Source organism: Pongo abelii, chromosome 9 (genome assembly GCF_028885655.2).
Source record: "Pongo abelii isolate AG06213 chromosome 9, NHGRI_mPonAbe1-v2.0_pri, whole genome shotgun sequence".
In the NCBI taxonomy this organism is placed as follows: Eukaryota; Metazoa; Chordata; class Mammalia; order Primates; family Hominidae; genus Pongo; species Pongo abelii.
This window is the reverse complement of record NC_071994.2, coordinates 69,844,168-69,868,582: the sequence shown is the minus strand read 5'-3', so window position 1 is coordinate 69,868,582 and position 24,415 is coordinate 69,844,168. Positions and strand designations below refer to the sequence as shown.

The 24,415-nt window shown below is 44.0% G+C and overlaps 3 protein-coding genes across 4 annotated transcripts in view; 2 read left to right on the top strand and 1 right to left on the bottom strand.

The window, feature by feature from the left end:
- OLFML1 (olfactomedin like 1) overlaps positions 1-19,901 on the top strand; it is a 25,441-nt gene extending 5,540 nt beyond the window's left edge. Inside the window, exon 4 of the mRNA XM_009246685.4 lies at positions 18,386-19,901. Coding sequence (XP_009244960.3) covers positions 18,386-19,176 — 791 coding nt within the window. The 3' untranslated portion in view covers positions 19,177-19,901. The remainder of the gene's footprint in view (positions 1-18,385) is intronic.
- Positions 17,007-24,415, bottom strand: LOC129048858 (proline-rich protein HaeIII subfamily 1). The gene is made up of 3 exons (XM_063728302.1): positions 24,339-24,415; positions 21,118-23,345; positions 17,007-17,167 (listed from the first exon to the last, which is right to left on the bottom strand). The coding sequence occupies exons 1-2, from the start codon at positions 24,413-24,415 to the stop codon at positions 22,448-22,450; spliced, it is 975 nt and encodes a 324-aa protein (XP_063584372.1). The 3' UTR covers positions 17,007-17,167; positions 21,118-22,447.
- Positions 22,958-24,415, top strand: part of PPFIBP2 (PPFIA binding protein 2) — a 142,859-nt gene continuing 141,401 nt past the window's right edge. For both annotated transcript variants that reach the window (XM_054523857.2, XM_054523850.2), the window contains exon 1: positions 22,958-23,095. The gene's annotated coding sequence lies outside the window, so the exon portion shown is untranslated. The remainder of the gene's footprint in view (positions 23,096-24,415) is intronic.

The window sequence follows — 24,415 nt, the reverse complement described above, 5'->3', positions numbered from 1 at the left end:
CCATCAATTATCAACAACAAAAAAAAACATTCAAATCTCCTAGCTTTCTTTTACATAAGAAAGGCCCTTTACAAAGTGATGCAAGTTGATCTCCAGCTCCTTCTCCCATAACTTACCCAAATGCAGTTTAAATATACATATTTTTATGTATGTGTGTATATATGTATATATTAAAATATATATTACATATGATTAATATATATTTATATATTTTTTCCTAGCAATCCTTTATGACTCAAAAATGCCGTGAATTCTTTGTGAAGACCTATGAGGGTGAGGATAGAGGTGAGGGGGCTGCCAGGCAGACTGGCCTATAGTGCTCCTGGAGCACTTCATTCAGTCCTCCCAGGGAGCATCTCACATATCCGACCACACAAGTCTGTATGTATTCAACTCCTCAGTCATTCCACAAACATACTGACATCTTCTTTTCCGCATTCACAGAGCCTAGGTCATGTCCTCCCATGAAGGAGGCCATAGAAATTGTTTACAGAAGAAATAACGATGGCAGAGGCCCCTGCAGAGCTTAGTTTAGGGGAAGACAAACCTAGAAACAATCACAACTGTGTGATTAGTGCCCCCCCCCGACTTATTATTTTTAGAGGTTCTCTATCTAGGAGTAGACTTTGGAATGTCAATTTATTCCTGTTAGGCACTGTTTTGTATTGTATATATTATGCACACTCCTGCTTTTTTGCCATTTCTGTTAGTAACTATGCCTATATCGGTTCTCATGCTGTACAACAAATTACCATAGATTTAGCATCTTAAAACAATACACATTTACTACCTCAGAGTTTCTGTGGGTCAGGAGTCCATGCATGGCTTAGCTGGGTCCTCTGCTGGTACTTGTAGGGCTGGGACCCTCAGCTCCTACAGCCTCTCCTTGCCATAGGCACTGCACAACACAGCTATTGCTCCTTCAAGTAGATGGAGAGTGCTTCTCTTTAGGAAGCGCCTAGTCCCTCTTTTCAGGGCTTTTATCTGATTCAGCCAGCCCGCCCATAATTTCCTATTGATAACTTCAAAATCAACTGATTTGGAACCTTATTTGCATATGCAAAATTCCTTCACCTTTGTCTTACAATGTAATGCAATCACAGAGTTCTGTCCTGTCATACACTCACAGTTCCTGCCCACACTCAAGGGAAGGGAATTACACTGGGCATGTACACCAGGGGGTAAAAATCCTGGGGACTGTTTAAGAATTCTGACTATCACAATGCTGTAGTCTGATAGGCTCAGCTGGTGCTACTAATTACCTGCACCCGCCTTCTTCCTGGAAGACTCTGATCTTCCTGTCTTCCAACCATGGCCTCTAGAGACTGTGCCAGTTACAGACCTTCCACTAAAATCCTGAAGACTCAAGTTAGCACCTTTCTGTGGGCAAAAACCATGGGATTATGGGCTAGGAAGGCATTGCCAGAGGTCAGATCAGAGGGTTTCATTCATATGTATGCATTGTCTTAGAGAGTTTGCAAACCCCTACAGAATAGATGATGCAACTTCCTTGGAAAATTTAACCTTGTATCTCAGGGGACTTCCAGGAAATTCTAGTACTAATCTCAGTGGTTCTCACTTATTTTAGGAATATTATTCAGGCAACTACTAAGGGCCAAGTACTGAGAATAATAAGATAAAATTGTTCTATAATTAAGCCATTCCCTAGAGAGCCGTTCTTGTATCTTCAGCCTTTATTTAGAGATTATCCCCAAATGACGTCCACATGAGGGCTTCAACTCAGGGATGTTTTGGGGGTAGGTACAATCTTAGAATCTTAACTCTGCCTCTCCCACTTTCCCACTCTCCTTCCCTCTCTTCTTCTCTCATTTACACACATACACAATTTAGGATGCAAAGGAGTGAACACTATTCGAATATAATCTAACTTATATTTTAAAATTATTCCAAGTCTTTGGAACTATAACTATTATTAAAATAAAATTTTGCATTGCACTTGATAATTTATGACAAAGAATCATTCCCTCAGACACCAAGATTAAGAATTTATCTAACTGATACTCTTTGGAAGATTCCACAGGCAGCATTCTTGTGTGGATACGAGTATTAACTTCTTTTTAACTTGTAAATAGTTTGTAAAGAAAAATTCTCAAGGCAGTCAAAACAAGCCATTACAGCAGATTTTATTTTATTTCCTGTTGTCGTCCAGTTCCTTTTATTGCAAGCGTGCACGAAAAGTTACCTCAAGTAACCTTCACCCTGCTGAATTAAACAACTCATATATTTTGTTAGATCACGTTTCAAATAAGAAAGTCTGTTGCAGCATATGTGAAGCCTCTGGGATCTGTCCAGGTTTTATAAGTGTGCATGACCCATATTCAAAACCATTAAAAGCAAGACAACTAAACAAAAATCCCCACTATTAACCAAATAAAATGTATCTGTTTGCCAACTCTCAAGGTCCATTAGTTTGTCATGAGTGGAACAAAATATTAAAAGAAGTATAACTAATTTGCAACAGATGTGTTTACCACAAAAGAAGGGATTCAAAGTATAAATGCAGGTGTAAGTACAGGTGTGTGTGTTTGTGCACGTGTGTGTACGTGTGCCTGTGTGCACCCAGCTATTTCTGCATTCAGGGGGATGGCAACATTGGAGGTGCGTGTAGAGTACAGCTTATCCTGTGCTTTCCCTTGGAGAGGTCATGCCCATGGGTCACTGTGCTGGGTTCAGAAAGGCCTATGTACATAGCACTTCTTTTGTTTATCCATCTGAAAGGCCTGTGGGCTATGAGGATACCTTCAGTCCCATCACTACGGATTCTCACAGAGGGTTAGCTGTGGCTCCAGGTGCGCTGAACATCCATTCATTCTTGCTATAACTTATTTATTTATTCAACAAACGTCCAACTGAATTCTAGAAATATGTCGGCATTGTGCCAGGCATTAGAGATAGAATGTTGGATAGGATAACATTCTTGTCCTCAAAAAGCTTACGGCCAAGGGGAGAAGCTGTCCAGACAAATCTGGAATGATGATGGCTCTGATGGAGGGATGCATAGGGTGTCACAAAAGCACAGGGGGCAGGCATTAAGTAGATATGGTCAGGGTTGCCATGTAGATGGGGGGATTATGGAATCTGGAAAGTAGCCCTCAAGCTGAGTTTTAATCATGGAAAAGAGCTAATTAAGTGGAGAATAAAGTAATAGGCATTTCAAGAAAATGAAACAGCATGTGGCAGCACAAAGGCATAATTGGGCTCAGTGTGTTTGTGGAGCAAGTTGTTCAATGGAGCTCAGGTGAAGGAGGAAGTTGTAGAGAGGTGATGAAAAAACCAGACATGAGCTAAGCTCCTTTGTGCTAAACTAGTTCACACTTGCAAGCTGTAGGGAATCAGAATAATGTGAACAATGGCAATTAATATTACTGAATGCGTATTATGTACCACACATAATCCTTAAGCATTTTACCTATCTCACTGGACTGTGTCATGCAATACTCACGATAACCCTGTGAGATAGGTACTGTATATTATCTCCCATTTTATAGATGAGAAAACAAAGACACTGAGAGGATAGGTTATTTGTCCAAGGTCACACAACTAATAGATGGCAGAGCTGCAATTCGACCCAGACAGGCTGGGTCCTGCACACCCTCACCCCTCCCATTGTGCTGTCTGCGGAGTAGTGATAAGCATGGGAGTGTCGGGGCTCAGAGGAGGTTCATTCTGGCCACAAGGTGCAGACCAGAATGGCAGTAGGGGAGGCTGAGGGGGCACAGAAGAGACAGGCTGAATCCAGTGAAGCCATCTCCAGGACTGCCAGGGAGGCACATGAGGTAGGAGCCTTCTGTTGTGAGAGTAGGTGCCTGGGCCCAGAAGTTCCAGCTGTTTCTGATCTTATCATGGGTCACAGTATGAAGACCATGTTAGTTTTCTTGATCACCATTTGATGATGATTCCTACTTACAAACAGGCTTGTTTTAGATTCTTAAACTGGCCAAGAAGGTCTAATTTTCTTTCCCTACCCTCTTGTTTTTTAGTTCCCTGCCACTTCTTCATTGACTTTCAAACAATAAAACTCCTATGTTTTCCCCACTTTTTGCTCAGTTAACAGAATAGTCACACACACACTTTCCTGGGCTAGAAATCTTCCCTTTGGCCCTCGTCTGACTTGTCACCATATCCAGTAGATTCTTCCTTGTGAATCTCTCTCAAGTGTACTCTTTCCACCTGCACTGCTCTCTCACCATCTCTAGTCTTGATTCCTATGAAAGCCTCCTTGCTGACCTTCCTGCCTCCCATTTCTCCCTGTTCCAGGGCTTTATCCTATATTGCCACAGAGTAATCTTGCCAGAGTTACCACATCACTGCTTTATCCCCTTCCACGGCAACCGAAACCTGCAGGGTAAAGCAATCCCCCCAAAAATAACATATAAAGAAAGTCCTTTACAACCTGACCCCCCGCCAACCTAGCTCTCTTTGGTTTAAGTATGAAAGTAATATTCGCAAATTAAATAAAAACTATGAATATGGTATCCGCTATATGTGTTGTGCTTACTTTTATCATAAAAGTGGATAAGAAGCCAACAATTGAACACGGCAACTTTGAGCATCCCTCAGCATCTCGTGCCGCTGCTGCCTATCCCTATCTGTCTGGTGCTCTGTCCATCTCACCTGCTATTCTGAAAACATAAAATATACCTCATGCATGCCTGTGTCATTTATGCTGTGTTCCCTAAGTCTATCATTGTGCCTGGAACAGAGTAGAGGATCAATCTTTTCTGACCTGAAGGAATCGTTTATTTGAAAGTGGAGGGAACTATTTGCCAGAGATAGCATACAGCCCTTAAATCTGATGTCTTGTCTGATGACCACAACAACCAACAAGCTAGGTCGATACTATTACAGCTCCTTTTCAGATGAAGAACCTGTGGCTTAGAGAGTTCCACACAGCCCATCTCTTCTCCCCACATTCCTGCCACATACAGGAGTATGCACCACCCCAGACACACTAGATTCATCTCTGCCTCTGTGTCTACTCACAATCTCCACCCCGCCCTATATCAGTTATCTGTTGCCACAATAATGCTACATAGCAAACCACGCCTAAACTTTGTGGGTTCAAACAACAATCGTTTATCATTTCTCAGGGGTCCACAGGGTGGCTGGGTAGGCTCACTTGTGCACCTGCAGTCAGTGGCACGTTGCCTAGGAACAGCTGGGTGAGGATGACTTCAGCTGGGGTGACTGGGCTGTCCTCTGCATGGCCTCTGCTCCTGCAGGAGGCTAACCTGGCCTGGCCTCATGACGGAGGCAGATGTCTAAGAGAGAAAGCAGAAGTACACAAGGTCCCTAGGAACTTAGCCTGGTCACTTTAACACTTTGGTGTTCCAAGTCTGGCTCTGAAGCTCACCCCTCTACTATGACCTCTAGTTATACCCATATAAGGCTTTTCATCTCAATGCTCATGGAAACAGGCAGCAACCAAGACTGATTTTAAAATAGGCAAATGTCTACATGAAAGCAGTGAGTCAGGCATTGATGTGATTAACAGTTTTGAGGAAGTATCACCACAGAAGCAGCGAGAAGGCTGCTGCAAAGTTCAGGTTCAGGAAGCAGGCCCTAGACCATCACATGTTGAGAAAGGATAAAAAGAATAGGATGAAATGAGATGTACTTCACAGGAAGAATCCATGGGGAAACATCAAAATGACTTTGTGTTTTCTAGCTATACACAGGCAAATGGCAGTACCACAGCTAGAAATTGAGAGCATTTCCATCCTTTTCAGTTTGGAATATTACAGGAAAGAAAAAAACACTATGCAAAAAACCAGCTCAGTCTTTAAATGAGAAATAAATAAAAATGAGAAGTTGGTAATTATAACCTTGGAATGGTTACAATGTTGTTGCAGTCAGATAATTGGTGGAAAGTGGAAACTGATCAGAAATTCCCCAGAGCAGCCTGGGCAACAAAGCAAGACACCATCTCTATAAAACATAAAAAAAAATTATCTGGGCATGATGGCATGTGCCTGTAGTCCCAGCTACAATGTAGCCGGGAGGTCTAGGCTGCAGTGAGCCTTGATCATGCCATTGCACTCCAGCCTGGGTGACGGAGAAAGACCCTGTCTCAAAAAAATAAATTCCCCAGGGGATGGCCCATTTTCATGCTTTACATGAGTGTTGACGAGCCTGGATGCTCTAGGACAGTTAAACTTTCAGGTTCAGAAACCCTTTACAGTCACAAAAATTATTCAGGCCTCCAAATAGGTTTTGTTGAGGTTGGTTATAACTATTGATATTTACCATGTACATAATTAAAATGGAGAAATTGTAATAATATGTACCAGATGATATTCCAGGATAAGACATGCATCTGTGAAAAAAAAACAGATAAGACAAAGCCCCTGCTTTTATTTTTCTTTCATTTTTTAGAGCTGACGTTCTTTTGAGGGAGGCCAAACAATAAATATGTTAGCAGATAAATGTATAATATGCAGACAGAATATAATAAGTACTATAGAGAGAAATAAACTAAGGGAAGGGATTAAGGAGACCTGGCCTCTTCCAGAAGGAGGCACTGGAAGGAAGTTGTCTGTGTTGTCTATGTTGGACTCCAGCTGTCTATGTTGGACCCCATGGTGGAGCCAGGCTGGACTCACACTCATACCTCACACATCTTCCCAGCTTCCACACCCTCCACTGAAGTTCTCAACTTGATGTTTTTGGGCAACATACATCTATGCACGTGAAAAGCCATGTGTCAAGTCTGTTTCTTTTTCATAATTTATTGCTATTATCAATAAAGTTGTTAGGGTTCAGGACAGGGTGCCATGGAATACTCTGAATTTAGTGCTGGAAAGCTAGAAAAACCTATGATACGGATTTAATAAAGGATTCTGTGTGATTCACTAAAACCAACATATAAAGCACTTATTGTATGCTGGGCCCTGTTTAAGCCCTAACCCTGGGTTCATAGCCCTTCTGCAATGCCAAATTGCCCCATGGCTCACTGAATTTTATACAGTTCCTGTTTTCCACTGAAGCACTCAGCAAAATATCACCTGCTAATCTGTTTGATTTCTAGGTTGGCACAGTATGAATTGGGATAGCAAGTTTGGAAACTGACAAACTGTGCATAATCTGAATCTAATTGGTTTCTGAGTTTGGAGAGTAAGCAGTAAGTTGACTAGTGAGGGAGATATATACTGTGTCCCAGGCACTTAGGACAGAGTCTAAAGTGCTTGCAAGGAAACAAAGTGAATATCAATTCTAGTTCAGCATAATAACTGCCCTAGAAGGGGTTGCACAGAATGCTTTAGGCAGATGAGAATGACCATCTAACTGCTCTGCAGGAGCAGAGGATTTTGTTTTGAATAATGAGCGGGTGTATCCCAAGTTAGCAAAGGAGAGCTAAGGAAGTCTGAGCAAAGTCTAAAACTTGCGGGAAGCCATGGCAGGTTTGGTGACTAGTGACTAGTGTGATGAGAAAGTGACGAGAGAGGAAGTTGATTAAGCACTCTGCATGCTATGCTGAGATATCTGAAACTTATTCCATGGGCAGTATCATGAAATACCCCTAATTTTTAGAATAAGTCCATGCTGACAATTTTATAGTAATAGCATGATATTTTATAACTGACTACAAGTCTGAGAGCCATCACCTTTGTCATCTCAGTGCCTACCGTCCTACCTATCAGCTGATTAGTACTGACAAATGTTTATGAACATGAATACAATCCAGATGGTTGAAAAAGTCAAGTTTTATAACAGCATTTCAGGAAGCAGTCAAAATACTCAGGGTTTTAAGATAATTCTCTTCTCTTTAATGAATTCATCAGTCTTCCCAAGCCAACCTGCTTTTCCTTCTCTGCTGCTATCTCATGTACCCTATCACCCCATTTTTGAGTCTGATTTGGTATCAACTGGTTCCCTCAATTGAATCAGTTATTAAGACGTGACTTCTCCTTTTCTAGCTACTTATATCCATCACTATTTGGATAGCTCTCATCTGGATCATACTTACAAACTCATTACCTGGTTTCCCTCTGTCCTTCCCCATCCCCAAGCCCTTCTCCACCAGCAGCCAGACCAATGTTTCTGATCCTTAACTCAGATTGAGTGACTCCCATATAAAGGAATAAGTCTCACCAGATTTGGAGACTGTTGCTATTAAATCAGGGGAAAAGTATTTAAAAGATTCAATTAAGTGATACTTGTGTATGAATTTACAAGTTATATGAAAAGATTCAAATAAGTGATACTTGTGTACGAATTTACTGTGAGGCCTTGCACCAAATTCTATCCTAATTGCTTGTCTGCAATTCTGCCTGAGGGGGAAACCCAGATTCTCATTCTCTGGTTGGCCAGGGAAACCTTGCTTGTCATTGTCTCTGTTGAAAGAATTTGCATCTTGGCTGGACCCAAAGGTTTTAAATTTATTTCCCATCCTTCCTCAACCTTTTCTTCCTGCTAATTATCTCTTCTCAAGAGAAGCACAGCAGGGAGTTATAACTTACCCTTTTACTTGAACACTGTAAATATATTATCCTCAGACTCCAAAAGAAAAGGAATTTATAAAACTTACAGATTATCAGCCCTGAAAACTATGTAGAGAGTATCCAACCTAAATCTCTTGTCTTACAGCTGGGAAAAACAAGGTTGGGTTGACAAAGGGACTTTTGGGGAGACACATAGAGTCAAAGGCTGAGTTCAGACCACTCACATCTCTGACTCCAAGTGCTGGGTTTCATCTACAAAGGAAGGAATAGGAGAAGCAGAAGGAACATGGGGGAATTCTGTTTCTTTTTTTCCAGAACTATGTTTCCCTGACCAAAACCATATATCCACTCTTGTGTTATTCCTCTAAGGCTTCTGCATTAGAAAAGAAGAGTAGAGGGAGAAAGAAGCATGTTTGTGTTGGTTTCTGCTGTATTTTATTTTATTGACTGATTTATTGTTTTGTTGTTGTTGTTTGTTTTGAGACATGGTCTCCCTCTGTTGCCCAGGCTAGAGTACAGCGGTGCACTCTCAGCTTACTATAGCCTCATCCTCCCAGGCTCAAGTGATCCTCCCAACCTCAGCCTCCCACGTAGCTGGGACTGCAGGGGTGTGCCACCAAGCCCAACTAATTTTTGTATTTTTTGTGGAGACGAGGTCTCACTATGTTGCCCACATTGGTCTTGAACTCCTGGGCTCAAGGGGTCCTCCCACCTCAGCCTCCCAAAGTGCTGGGATCACAGGCATGAGCCACTGTGCCCAGCCATTTCTGCTGTATTTTAAATGAACTTTTTCTTATGGATGAGACATTAATATGCCTTGCTCTTAGACATAGTTCCTCTGTAGCTGGGCTGCAAGCCTGCTGGCTTTTCTTCAGGCAAGAAGGATGGGCAGGCTGGGGGCTACCTAGTCAAGTCCCACAGTCTGTGACTTGGTCCCAGAGAGCCCATTGCCCTCATCCACCCTTCTGCACACCCAGATGCTCTTCATCCTTTCCCGCCACACACATACATACACATCACCATGCCCTTGGGGCTGGCTGGAGGGGTCCTGACTGGCTCAGACTGAGCTCAGAGGACCCCATCCCCATGCTTTATGGCTGTGTGACCTTTCCAAGTAACTTATATAAGCCTTAATGTTTCCTCATTTGGAAAATGGGGATTAAAATATCTACCACTTAAACTTATTATAAGAATTATGAGTTCTACATTTAAAAAATATATTAAAATATCATAGTATCCCCCACCAATATATATAATTATTTGTCAATTAAAAATAAAATTTTTAAGAAGGTTTTTTTAAAAAAAAAGAATTACACGGGGCTGGGCATGGTAGCTCACGCCTGTAATACCAGCACTTTGGGAGGCCAAGGCCAGGAGGATTGGTTGAGGCCAGGAGTTTGAGACCAGCCTGGTGAACGGAGCAAGACCCTGTCTCTAAAATAATAAAATAAAAAATTTTAAAAAAACTTAAAAAAAAAAAAAAAAAAAGAATTATATGAGTTAATGTGAAGTGCCTAGCCCAGTATGAAGTATACTATATGTCAGATATATCTGTCAGATATTTATTAACTTCTCTAGCCCTTGTGCTTTTTCCTTAATAGAAATAGCTTCTGGCCTTTTCTCACAGCCAATAGACCTTCCCTCTTACCCCATAAAAGTCCTCTATGGTCACTCACAGGCTTAAACCCTTACTCATCCTCTATGATCAACATAGAACCAGCGAAGAGCAGAGGCTTCACATGAGACAGGTTGGGCTTGGGAAACTGAAGAAAGGTCTCTCGGGCTCAGGTGGAGGGGTGGCCCTGGCAAACAGGGCAGATCATTCCCCATCCTACACTGCAGCCTATGGCCCCCAGTAGCTCAGTATGGCAGGGGGTCCTTCTGTTAGCTGCTCCTGCAATGCATAAGGTTCCCTGTTGTCCCAGACTTCTCCACATTCCCCAGGGCTTTGGCTTCCTATAACCAAGGCTGACCCAGAACAATGTTGACCCAGAGGCCACAGGAAAGCAACCCCTCAGGCTGATGAAGCATGTCAGCAGGGGAGCATGGCGGCAGCTGATGGCTGAGAAACTTCTGCAGCTTGCCTCCAAGTCTGGCTCTGGCCACAGTGTGAGACAGGCAAGGCCACTGTGTCCCTGGGAGCAGCCAGTGATGTCATGACCACTGAAAGGACTGACTTGCTGAGACTCAGCTCTTCCCAGCTAGGGTTGCTCCCACCCCCACTTCTGCCATGTGTTCCCTTCAATGAAAACCTTAGGTCAGATTTTTTAATGGAATAATGGGTTTGAAAGTATCTTAAAAGCTTTCAAGTACTTTACAAGTTATTATTTACTTAAGATGGGCCTGCAGTCAGAACTCTGGAAGTGCAGTAATATTTAGACTTTAGAAAAATATCTGCTTAAATTAGACTATTTTTTTAATTCATTCAACAGATATTTATGAACCCCCAACTCACTGAGTTAGGCATTGGGACACAACACTATCCATGAAGTTGAAGGAGTAGAGACTAGAAGCCTAGGAGCGGGAGAGAAGGACGATGAGCTAGTAAATAAAACAGATGGGGAAAAGGGCTAGAGTAGATAATTTTCGTGTGGACATATTTACATAGTGTGGTCACAGGAAGCCTCTTAAAGACATAATATTGAAAGTGAGACTTGAAGGCTAAATAGGAGCGAACTGTGGGAAGATCAAGAAAAAGAACGCTCCAGGCAGAAAATTACAAGTGCAAGAGCCCCGAGGCAGAAACACACTTGACATCCTGGCAGGATCTGAAGACAACCAATGTAATCACAACACAGTGAGCAAGGGGAGAAAGGCAGCAGGGAAAGTCACAGAGAAAGGCAGGGGCCACATCATGTAGATTCCTTAGGCTAAGCGTTTAGGATTTTATTTTAAATATGATAGAAAGGGTTTAGCCAGGCTAGTCACATAATTTATGTTTTCAAACAGATCACTCATACTAACTATATGGAGAACATACTAACTAGGTAAGTAAGAATAAAATCAGGGAGACAAAATAGAGACTATTGCAGTGGTCTAGGCAAAAAGTGATGATGAATGGATGCCAGGGAAAAAAGAGGTAGTAGGTTGAAAGTGAGATGTATATTTGAGCATTTTCATGTAACATTATAATTTTTCTTTTTCTTTTTTTTGATTTTTTTTTTTTCTGGGACGGAGTCTCACTCTGTCTCCAGGATGGAGTGCAGTGGCGCGATCTCGGCTTACCGCAACCTCTGCCTCCTGGATTCAAGCAATTCTCCTGCCTTAGCCTCCCAAGTAGCTGTGATTACAGGACTGCACCACCATGCCTGGCTAATTTTTGTATTTTAAGTAGAGATGGGGTTTCACCATGTTGGCCATGCTGGTCTTGAACCCCTGACCTCAGGTGATCTGCCCACCTTGGCCTCTCAAAGTACTAGGATTATAGGCGTGAGCCCCCGGTCCTGGCCTTATGTAACATTACAATTTAAAGAGAAGTTATACTATCAGGATTTGCTGGTGTTGGAGAATAGAAGGAAAGAAGGATTTCTAAGTAAGAAACTTGGTTTATGGATCTTGCCTGAAATGGGAAAAGTAGGGAGAAAGAGAGTTTGGAGGATAAAAGTAAGAGTTCTGCTTTGGACAGGTTAAGTTTGAAGATATCCAAGCAGGAACACTGAGTAAGCAGGTAGATAAATGGGTTTGGGACTAAGTAGATATCCAGATAGGGGCTGAAGATACAAAGTTGGTAGTCATCATTATTTAGAACTTCCATGGTCTCAGAGATAGAATGGGATGATTCAGAAAGTGATTGTAGACAAAGAAAAGAGGAGGCCTGAGGACAGAGTATTTAAAAGAGGAAGATAAAGAGAAACTGGCAATGGACACCAAGAAAAAACAATCCAGAAAGATGGGAGGACAAACATGAGGGGGATATCCCAGAATCAAGAAGAGAAAGAGTTTCGAGGGAAAGTACTGATCAAATAATCAAATTTGGCTGTAAAGTTGATAAGGATGAATCCTGAGAATCGACCCTTGGATTTGCCAACATGGAGGCTGCCGGTGACCTTGACAGAAACTGATTCAGAAAAATGGGCAGTGGAGTTTAGACCAGTGGAGAACTGAAGTCTGATTAGAATGGCTCAGAGGATCATTGGAAGTGACGAAATGCCTCTTTCGAGGAGTTTTAATATAAAGTGGAAGAGAGAAATGGGGCCATGCTAGTAGGTTTTTCCAGGATGGATGATTTACTGAATGATCCAATAGGGAGGAAGAGACTACTGAGGTAGGAAAGGGAAGATAATTTCAGGTGATAAGTTCTTGAGTAGGTGAAAGGGGAAGAGATCCACTGCAAAAGTAAAGGATGCAGGAAGAATGGCAGAGAATGTAGGGTCGGGAGCAGTTTGTTGATGGATTTGGTTGTTGAAAATTCATTATTCATTCAGAAAATATGGAACTACTACGAGCCAGATGCTATTCTAGGAACAAGGCATACAGTAGTGAATGAAACAGATAAGACAAAGCTTATACCCTCATGGAGTTTACATTTTTTTGAGGGGAATCAAGCAATAATATGCTAATGACAAATGTATGTCAGACAAAAGATAATGAGCACTATGGAGAAAAATGATCTAGGGTAAAGGAGTCCCTGCAGAGCTGGAGAAGAGGGTTGCCTTTTTTATAGGGTGATGGGAAAAGGTCTAAATGATCAAGGACCATTTGAGAACAGGCATAAAGGCAGCAAGGGAGGAAGCCATGTAGATATTTGTTTCCAAGCAGAGGGAACAAAAAGTGCCAAGTCCCCAAGGCAGGAGTGTGTTTGGTACAATCTGAGAAATAGCAGAAGTCAGTGTGATAGAACAAAATGAACAAGGTGGCGAAGTTGTAGGGGACAAGGAGAGGGAGAACAAAGAGAGAAGCAGTAAGAGAACAGCTTATATGTGGCTTTGGAGGTAAAGGCCTGAGCCTTCACTCTGAGTGAAATGAGAAGCCAATGGAGGGTTTCAAGCAAACACAGGACATGATGTGACTTACATTTTAAAAGCATGCCTTTGGCTGCTGTGGGAATTGGACTATGGGAGGCAAGGATGGAGGCATGAACACCATGTAGGAGACTGCTACAGTAGTCCAGGCAGGAGATGGTGTAGTTCTCCTAGGACTGCTTCTACTTTCTCACGGAGTAAGTGGGAAGATCTCCATGCGAGGGTATGACAGAGGCTTGCAGGGAGATGAGAAAGTGTGATAGTCATATGAAAAGCATGATAGGACTGCTGCCCACACAGCTGGCATATAACAAGCAGTTTGCTAACATGCTTGCTTACCTCCGAACCTCTGGAACCCATCTCACTTTGCATCTCTCTTCCTCCTGTCCAGTCTTCTTTCCTTCATCCTGTTTCTTGTCCCCTGACTCCAGTTGACCTTCAGTGGGCTTTAAGAACCCAAGCACTGATTAAGAAAATGACAACCTGCTGACACATCCAGCATTTTTTTTTTTTTTAGACAGGGTCTGGCTCTCTCACTCAGGCTGGAATGCAGTGGTACGATCTTAGCTCACTGCAATCTCCACCTCCTGAGCGCATGTGACCCTTCTACCTCAGCCTCCTGAGTAGCTGGGACTACAGGTGCACGCCACCACACCTAGCTAATTATTGTTTTTTTTTTTTTTTTTTTGGTAGAGATGGGGTCTCACTCTGTTGCCCAGGCTGGTCTTGAACTCCTGAGATCAAGTGATTTGTCTGCCTTGGCCTTCCAAAGTGCTGGGCTTACAGGTGTGAGCCACGGTGCCTGGTCCACACCCAGCTTCTTATACCAAAGCCTTTCAAAGGATTTGAAGGAGCTCCTCAGAGTGCTCAGTTGTCCTTTAAAGACTCTATCTAACTATCATTCCACTACCTCACACCCAGAAGTCAATGAGGGAGGCCCAGGGTTCCTATGCTCTTATTAAGACTACTCTTTCCTACCCATAAGAGAAACCTCAGCAGGATGTGGGGTAGACCTGCAAGTTTCCTCATGCTCCTAGCAAGATCACCACTCCCTGCTTCCATGACACTGCTCACCTCACAACAGATGGCCTGACAAGGCAGTCCCAACAAGAAGTCCACAACTGGCTTAGAGTGGTGTCTCACGCCTGTAATCCTAGCACTTTGGGAGGCCAAGGCAGGAGGACCACTTGAGTCCTAGAGTTTGAGACTAGCCTGGGCAACATAGTAGACCTCATCATTGCAAAAAATAAACAAAATTAGCTGGGCCTGGTGGTGTGCATCTTTAGTACCAGCTACTCAGGAGGAGAAGGTAGGGGGATTGCTTGAGCTCAGGAGGTTGAGGCTACAGTGAGCCACGATCATGCCACTGCACTCTAGCCTGTTTAATAGAGTAAAAACCTGTCTCAAAAAAAATGTCCAAAATTAGAACTGATGACCAACTTATCTTGAAATGACCAGTAGAGCTGATCTTATCTTGATTCATATCAATCTTCAAGGAGGAGGAACTGACCATGCTCCAGAAAGATCAAGCAAAATATGGACACAAAAGGTCTATTTGAGTTTTCAGTTATGAGGTTCCTGGTAACATTATAAAGAATAATTTCTATGGAGTTATGGTGAAGTAAAAGAATGGGAGGTGAAGATGTAGATACAGAGTATAGCCTATTCTGTAGGAGAAGCTGGCTATAAAATGATGGAAAGAGAAATGAAGCAACTAGAAAAAGGTGCCTAGTTGAAGGTGAATTGTTGTTGTTGTTTTAATATAGGCTAGATGCTTATAAGCTAAGAATCTAGTAATGAAGGAGAAATTAAAGATAACAGAAAAGGGATAATTCATCAAGGAAGTCTAGAAGAAGCCAGGAAAGGATGAGATCACAGTAAAAGTGAATATATTAGTCTTGGACAGGAGAAATGACACAGTTTCTTCTAAGATGTGTGTGAGGGTAGCAACAGGAGAACAACTAAAGAAAAGTTTATAAGTGAGGAGACAGGAAGTGAAAAGAGTTCATGTCTAATGGTATTTGTTTTTTCAAAGGAGTTAATCTGCTGTTGGTGAAGGGACTGGCCAGGGCGGGGTGTGTAGGGCGGGGTGGGGAAGATATAAGATAGCTATTATGTGAAGATGGTGGGCTAACCATGAAGACCAGTATGGTATTTGGGGCTCAGCTGACATCGGAGACCCCTTATGTGTAGCGGTACCAACATACACCACTACATCTCCTCCATCAACACTCAACTCCAGGACAAGGCAGATGTTTGAACTCATCCTAGGCCAGGGACTTTTGTTGGGTGGATATTGTGGCATAACTAGGGGTTGATGAGTGAGAACGCTGGTGAGAGAGCTATTACAGTGGTTTAGGCTGCATAGGAAAGAAAGCAAGATCAAGAGAGGGCTGATGACCTGGGAGAGAGTAGAGGCCAAGGGACTGGAAGGCATGAGCAAAGGAGTGAGGAATGGAAGAATAACTGCGGTGAGTGGGATATTGGAGTTTTCGATTTCAGATACGGAATAGTTGTGGGGAATGGGAGATTCAGAGTATAACCCCTGGAAGAAGATGCTAATATGGTTTAAAAGTAAGTTTCCATGGAATTGAAGAGGTGGGCATGCTCCATGCATATTGGGTAGTGTCCTGGAGAATTGCCAATGATTTAGACTGGGAGGAGTTGACAGCACGAGACACAAAGCATGAATACTAAAAAGGAAGAGTTTTTGCTGTAGGTGGGAAGAATAGTGGCCTGAAGTGGCACTAAGGAGCTAGAAAACTGTAACTCCTTCGTTTTACTTCATTTTTCTCCTTTCTTCCAGTTTAGATCTTTTATCATCCCATTTGGATTAAAGAAATATTCTGCTAATTGATTTCCCTGATTTTGGTCTCACTCTAAGCGTCCATCATACACAGGACTTCTAGCTTAACCTTGTAGAACAGTCGACAGCCTTTACTTCACTCCTGCTCGCAAACTTCAGTATCTCTCTATGGAATAAAATCCACATTTCTTAGCCTGGCCCTTAAAGTTCCAGGCATAGAGATGGCTTCAATCTACTACAATTGACCCTTGGATAATACGGTTGCTAGGGTTGTTGACTCTTGTGCGTTGAAAATTTATGTGTAACTTTTTTTTTTTTTTGAGATGGAGTCTCACTCTGTTGCCAGGCTGGAGTGCAGCGGCATGATCTTGGCTCACTGCAACGTCCGCCTCCTGGGTTCAAGCGATTCTCCTGCCTCAGCTTCCCGAGTAGCTGGGACTACCGGTGTGTGCTACCACACCCAGCTAATTTTTGTATTTTTAATAGAGACAGGGTTTCACCATGTTGGCCAGGATGGTCTCGATCTCCTGACCTTGTGATCCACCCGCCCTTGGCCTCCCAAAGTGCTGGGATTACAGGTGTGAGCCACCACGCCCAGCCTATGTGTAACTTTTAACTCCTCCAAAACTTAATTACTGATAGTCTGCTGTTGACCAGAAGACTGACTGATAATTTAAACGTCGATTAACACATATTGTGAATGTTATCTGGTCCTTTCTTATTTACAAATCCAGACAAAGAGAAAGCTGCCTCTGAAGTAATGCATTACAGCTGGGAGAAAGAGCACTGTGGCTTTATTCTTAAAATAAAGTAAGCTAGAGAAAAGAAAATGTCATTAAGAAAATCATAAGCAAAAGAAAATAGATTTACTGTTCATTAAGTGGAAGTGGATCATCATAAAGGTCTTCATCCTCATCATCCGCTTCACACTGAGTAGGCTGAGGAGAAGAAGAAAAGAAGGGGTTGGCCTTGCTATCTCAGGGGTGGCAGAGGCAGAAGAGAATCCACATTTTAACAAGACCGGCACAGTTAAAGCTCATGTTCAAGGGTCAACTGTACTTTGCTTTATATATCTAGTTTGAAGCAATATCAAACATTAGCTTGTATTGGTCTAAACTCTACACTTCTTACCTAATCTTACAGTACTTTCCTGAAAGTGGTTTTGTTTGCTGTCTGGAATGCTTCTCCACTCCTCTGAATATTCAACTCCATTTATCCTTCAAGGACCAAATCAAATACAGATTCTTCCCTGCATCAAAGAACATTTCCTTTCTCTATTCTTCTTAAAATTCCACTTTACTCCCTATATTCTGGTTAGTCCTGTACCTAATAAGAAAGAACCATGCCCAATTTATGCTCATAACCCCAGCTCATAATACCTCGCTCATTATCTTGCTCCTTGTAGGCATCCAGTGTCTGTTAACTAAATGCATTCATACATTCATGAATAAATAAATAGAGCTCTTATAATGTTGTAGTCGTGTTAAGGGTCAGAATCCTTCACTAGAAGATAATCTCCTCATGGTTTAGGGTTGATATTATATTTTTTATCCTCAATACTTAGCACCATTCTGGAAACATTGTAACCTAAGTACATAGTACAATAAAATCTTGGTAAATGGAATTGAATTAGTGTCTTCACACCTAAGTCATTCTCACTGTGTCAATCCCAAGTGCTCTAGAGAGTGAACACGGTCTCTGAAACAGCAAATAGCTGTTAACATCCTGAAGTGAATAAAATGCTGCCTCTTAGAACTGGATAGCAAGTCTCTTAACAGAGACCATTTATTTATTCTTTCATTCGTTGAGTCATACCATGAATTGTGATTGATCTATATCCAATAACTATTATAGACACTAAGGAAAAAACAATCTGTAAAAATAAGGAGGTGAAAGAATGGGCTTGGCTTCTTGCTGGGATTTAAATGCCCTTTTTCTTAAGGAAACAAAATGCATGCCTATGTTGCATTTTCGCGCTAGGATTTTCCAAGGGAAATCCTTCTTCGAAGGACGGTCATGTCACAGTAGAACTGAAAATATTCCCTACCAGTATTAGACCTGAAAGGAAACAAGATTTACCAAGCATGGTGAGCCTTCCAGAAAGAAGACAGCTCATGTTTATAAAGTAATCTCTCTTTTTTCTCCTGTTTGGCCAGGCTGTGACAACATGCTGATGGGCATAAAGTCTCTGAAAATAGTGAAGAAGATGATGGACACACATGGCTCTTGGATGAAAGATACTGTCTATAACTCTCCAAAGGTATACTTATTAATTGGATCCAGAAACAACACTGTTTGGGAATTTGCAAACATACGGGCATTCATGGAGGATAACACCAAGCCAGCTCCCCGGAAGCAAATCCTAACACTTTCCTGGCAGGGAACAGGTCAAGTGATCTACAAAGGTTTTCTATTTTTTCACAACCAAGCGACTTCTAATGAGATAATCAAATATAACCTGCAGAAGAGGACTGTGGAAGATCGAATGCTGCTCCCAGGAGGGGTAGGCCGAGCACTGGTTTACCAGCACTCCCCCTCAACTTACATTGACCTGGCTGTGGATGAGCATGGGCTCTGGGCCATCCACTCTGGGCCAGGCACTCATAGCCATTTGGTTCTCACAAAGATTGAGCCAGGCACATTGGGAGTGGAGCATTCATGGGATACCCCATGCAGAAGCCAGGATGCTGAAGCCTCATTCCTCTTGTGTGGGGTTCTCTATGTGGTCTACAGTACTGGGGGCCAGGGCCCTCATCGCATCACCTGCATCTATGATCCACTGGGCACTATCAGTGAGGAGGACTTGCCCAACTTGTTCTTCCCCAAGAGACCAAGAAGTCACTCCATGATCCATTACAACCCCAGAGATAAGCAGCTCTATGCCTGGAATGAAGGAAACCAGATCATTTACAAACTCCAGACAAAGAGAAAGCGGCCTCTGAAGTAATGCATTACAGCTGTGAGAAAGAGCACTGTGGCTCTGGCAGCTGTTCTACAGGACAGTGAGGCTATAGCCCCTTCACAATATAGTATCCCTCTAATCACACACAGGAAGAGTGTGTAGAAGTGGAAATACATATGCCTCCTTTCCCAGATGTCACTGCCTTAGGTATCTTCCAAGAGCTTAGATGAGAGCATATCATCAGGGAAGTTTCAACAATGTCCATTACTCCCTCAAACCTCCTGGCTCTCAAGGCTGACCATATTCTGATACAGCTTACTTCAAGCCTTTTCTTTTACTGCTCCCCAGCATTTACTGTAACTCTGCCATCTTCCCTGCCACAATTAGAGTTGTATGCCAGCCCCTAATATTCACCACTGGCTTTTCTCCCCCCTGGCCTTTGCTGAAGCTCTTCCCTCTTTTTCAAATGTCTATTGATATTCTCCCATTTTCAATGCCCAACTAAAGACTATTAATATTTCTTTCTTTTCTTTTTTTTTTTTTTTTTTTTGAGACAAGGTCTCACTATATTGCCCAGGCTGGTCTCAAACTCCAGAGCTCAAGAGATCCTCCTGCCTCAGCCTCCTAAGTACCTGGGATTACAGGCATGTGCCACCACACCTGGCTTAAAATACTATTTCTTATTGAGGTTTAACCTCTATTTCCCCTAGCTCTGTCCTTCCACTAAGCTTGGTAGGTGTAATAATAAAGTAAAAATATTAACATTTGAATATTGCTTTCCAGGTGTGGAGTGTTTGCACATCATTTAATTCTCATTTCACCTTTGTGAAACATGCACAAGTCTTTACAGCTGTCATTCTAGAGTTTAGGTGAGTAACACAATTACAAAGTGAAAGATACAGCTAGAAAATACTACAAATCCCATAGTTTTTCCATTGCCCAAGGAAGCATCAAATATGTATGTTTGTTCGCCTACTCTTATAGTCAATGCGTTCATCATTTCAGCCTAAAAATAACAGTCTGCCCCTTTAGCCAGTTTTCATGTCTGCGCAAGACCTTTCAATAGGCCTTTCAAATGATAATTCTTCCAGAAAACCAGTCTAAGGGTGAGGACCCCAACTCTAGCCTCCTCTTGTCTTGCTGTCCTCTGTTTCTCTCTTTTTGCTTTAAATTCAATAAAAGTGACACTGAGCAAATAACCTCATCAGGTTATATTTGCCCACATACCCTAAGCATAAAAGCTTTCTGGGAGTGCTGCTTGTGTTAGGTTTACTGTGAATGGTTCCCAACACACTGATGCCCTTGGTAAATATTCTGGAATCTGGACAGAAGCCACACAGCAGGCAAGCGACTCTGCCACAGCAGGCATGCCCTGTGGCACCGAGGGCAGCATGCCTCTTGACAGGGGCTTCCTCAGTGTTTCCCACGTGTTTGTCCAATTCAACTAAGTTCGAGTCACAAGTGCAGGCTGTGGTGCCAGTCTGTGTCACGTGCTGAAGCCTCTGTCTTTCAAGGTTGGTCACATGAGAAGGTTTGCTTTGTGTGCTTGCAGCTGTTTTCCTGTCTTTGCCAAGCCCAGGCTGGGACCATAGGCAGTGAAGGGAAAATGTTTTTTTCCATAGCATTTGAGTAGATCTTTGGCAGAAGGGAATTACTCAACCCATGGATACAGTGTAATTACCCACAGTTCTAACAGAATGGTACAGAGAGGCCAAATCCTTTGTGGAATGAGATAGGTATGAATAAGTAAATGTGATATTACCTGCCCTATTACCTACCTATTTCACAGATAGAAGGAATGTGGGCTGCCTCACAGAGGATAGTGGGGTAGATTTATCAATAGGAGTGAATCCTGCAACCATAGTTCCTTTGGAGGCACAGAGGGGAGGTTGCCTGAAATGCGCTGTCTAGATTCCATCTAGGATATGATTTGATTGACAGCTCTGCAGGGCACGTCTGCCCCTAACAACTCACCTTGGTACCTACCTTAAATCCCTGCAGCTCGAATCACTCTTTTAGGTCAAGACATTTTCTCCAGGAAGCCCCTGTTAAGGGACCACTTTGCTTCTTGTGAGCCAGGGCAGGTCAGTATGCAGGCCTGGGAATGGAGTTTCTTTCAGGTGAACGTTTTAGCTCTGGGGTCTTGTTGGATTTAAGTGAAGACTGACATCGACATGGCCTACATCAGTGGTTCTTAAACTTTGTTGCACATAAGAATCACCTGCAGAGTTTTAAGAGTCCTCATGCCGTGGCCATACCCCCAAGACCATTAAATCAGAACCTCTGGGGATGGATGGAGACATCAGTATTTTTAAAGTTCCTTCCCGCAAGTTGGTTCCAAAGTGCAAAGAAACTCCAGAGCCGGTGACTTAGAACATTTAAAAAGGTAATTGTATCATTTTAAGAACAGGCTAGCAGTTTCTGGGGGCTGAGGTAAGGGGAGTGGGTCCACTAGGGCAATAAAGTGTGGGATTTGGAAACAGCCATGAACTTGTGTGAACTGTGGCAGCCTGGGTCTACAAAAGCCTCTCTGCTGCTATTTTAAGGAAGTGAAAGAGAACTGCAGGGTGTCCTGTTGTAACACAACTCTTGCGGGCCCCAGCCTTCCCCTGCTGGCTGTGCTTGGTCTGCTGCTGGCCAGGTTCCCGCAGTGACCACACGTCTCATATTTGCCAGGGTGGGTTAGGTTCTGTTCACATGTAAAAGTCTCCTGGGCCTACTGGTCATTTCAGACCGCGAGGGTAAATTTGGTTTGAAAAAGTTGTGTCCTATGGAGTTTGTCGACACTCCAGCCTGTGGAGAACTAAAGGCCAGGGCTGTGGGGACTCCTGCCAGAGGTGGGGACTATGCCGAGTCCCTGGTGTCGCTGCCATCTGAGGCCTACAGGGATTTTAAACAGCTTAACAGCAGCCAGTCCTTGGAGGCCTGGGCAGGGCCACAACATAGCAGCACAACCAAAACCGGTACAGGCCACACGCTGGAGGTAGGGGTTCAGTCCTCCCCAGTTCGAGAACCCATTCCTGTGGTCAGACATTGCCAACGCTTTTCTTGGACCTAAGGTCCCAGACCTTGGTGCTGGGCACAGGGAAATGCTTCCTGACCTCAGCTCTTCATAAGACAGAACTTTTGTTTGGTGCCAACCACTAGAGGGACCTCCGCCCCAGGTCGCGAGTGGAGCGCGGCGGGACCTGGGATGATTCGGGGCTTTCCGACCTGCTTAGGGAGGGCGGCTCAGAGACACCCTCAATTTTGCCTGGATTGCACGCGGGCCGAGGAAGTCGGGATGCTCCGAAGGGTTGCTGCTCTGGGTGTGCCTCTAATGTGGGTTTTCTATGCTTTCTCTCTTCGCAATTCTCGACACAGTTTCCTTCTTCTCGCTTTCATTCCCTGTGACCAGAGAACGGCGCTGAAGGGCTGGAGAAGCCCAGGAGACTGGGAGCCGGAGCGCTGGGTACCTACTCGGGCCTCTCCGCAACCGGAGCTGTGCGGAGGAGGAGGTGCGGCGAGCGGGGCGGGGCTCCCGGAAGGGGGCGCGGTCCGCCGAGAGAGGCGGGGCTGGGGCCGGGACGCGCGGCCCAGGGGGTGGGGACGAGGCAGGTTCGAAGGGGCGGGGCTGACCAGGCCGGTCCCCCGGGAACAGGAACCCTGGTGGACGGGTCCCAGCAGGCTTCTTCGGTGCCCGAGAGGGAGCGGGTGCCCGAGGGGGTGGTCCCTGTGGCAGGTCCTGGGGTGGGGGCGCGGCGCTCCGGGAAGAGCCTCCCGCAGGTCCCCGCCCCATCACGTGGACGCCGGCCCCGGCCGCTGCGGTCGGTCCGCTGGTTGGTCGGGCGCTTGGTCCGGCAGTTGGTCGGTGGGCCAGTGGCCAGTCGCTCGCTTCTGGGCTCTCATATTTGAAGGTGGGAGGGACACGGGAGCGGCACGCACACCTGAGCCGCCCGGAGAGGAGCCGCGGCCCCGCATCCAGGTCAGTGGGTTCTCCCCACACCCCGGGCTTGCCGCGCAGTCGGGGTTGGGATCCCCGTCGGGAGCATTGCCTAGGGAGTGGAGCGCCCCCAGAGCTACGAACCACGGGGGCGTGTGGGTCAGTGTCTCCATGAGCCCCGGAGCGTGTCCCAGGCTCGAGGACGGGGACCCTTCTCCAACTCCACTGGCCAGAAGCCTGGGAGGAGGGCAGAACTCCTGTGGGTTGGCTGCGAATGTCTACCCAACCCTGCCTGGGATCCGCGGACAGTCCGCACTCCTGCAGGTGCCAGCGTGGCCCTGGAGATGCGCAGGGAGGTGGGGTCCCTGAGTTCTGTGCGGCGCGTCCCAGCCCTGCTCAGCCCGGGGAGCAGCGGCGTGGACTAGGGAGCCTAAGGAGGTTGCGGAAGCTTTAGGTCTGTCAGCCCAGGCAATTCTCTGGTGGACACAGCGTGTGTCTAGATGCAGGGCCTCGGCTAAAGCCAGTTCTGTAGTGTAAGTGCAAAAATACAGCACACTTTTCAAAATCTAAAGCCGCTGCGTCCCAGTAGACTGCAGGATGGGGACGGTCCTATTTAAAAGTGGGCTCCTCTTCACCTCATCACATCAGATTCCAGACCCGCAGTTTTTGCTCGCATGAAAATAAGATTATATAACAAGAGAACAGAACTTCAGCGTTTGGATAGGATTAAGACAGGCATTCTTGCCGGTGTTTAATCTTCTTAAAAAACGAATCTAATTATATTTTTACTTTTAGAGCAGCCGGATATTTGGTATAGATCCGTCTCCCTTTTCTGTATTTTGGTCTACTTCCTGTCTTTCTCTTCATCTCTCTCCTTTCTCAACCCCTCCTTAATTGATTATAATACAAATCTGAAGTGTTTTCAAATTTTATAGTGTATTATGTGAAGTTAAATGGTCAACTGCGGAAAAGTAGTTGGTTTTAGACATAATTCATCTTCAGCATATTCAGTCTTTCATTATTATAGGTGTATGGAAAACTCTAAGTGTTATCTAATTTAGAAATTATTTCTCTCTTTGGCTTAAGAGAGGCAACCCATTTGCACTTTGCTTAAATTCCTATCTAAATAACTTTGAAGTGGGAGATGGGGATGATTGATGAGGTTTTCACTGATTGCATTTATCCATGTTTTAGTTAACATATTTCAATTATTAGTAATACTATTTTAAGATTTGGTGATGTGACAGTTGTTAGCTTATTGCCACTGGAGAGATAAGCTGCTTACCATGATGCCTTCTTTACTGGGTAGCTGAGGGAGATGCGCTTTGACTTTAAGAGTAAGTGGAATGAGATCAATGACAT

Coding starts and splice junctions, on each gene's coding strand:
- LOC129048858 (XM_063728302.1), bottom strand. CDS start 24,415: ATGTCATTGATCTCATTCCACTTACTCTTAAAGTCAAAGCGCATCTCC. Junction 23,346..24,338: donor CCAGTAAAGAAGGCATCATG/GTAAGCAGCTTA, acceptor CGCGGATCCCAG/GCAGGGTTGGGTAGACATTC.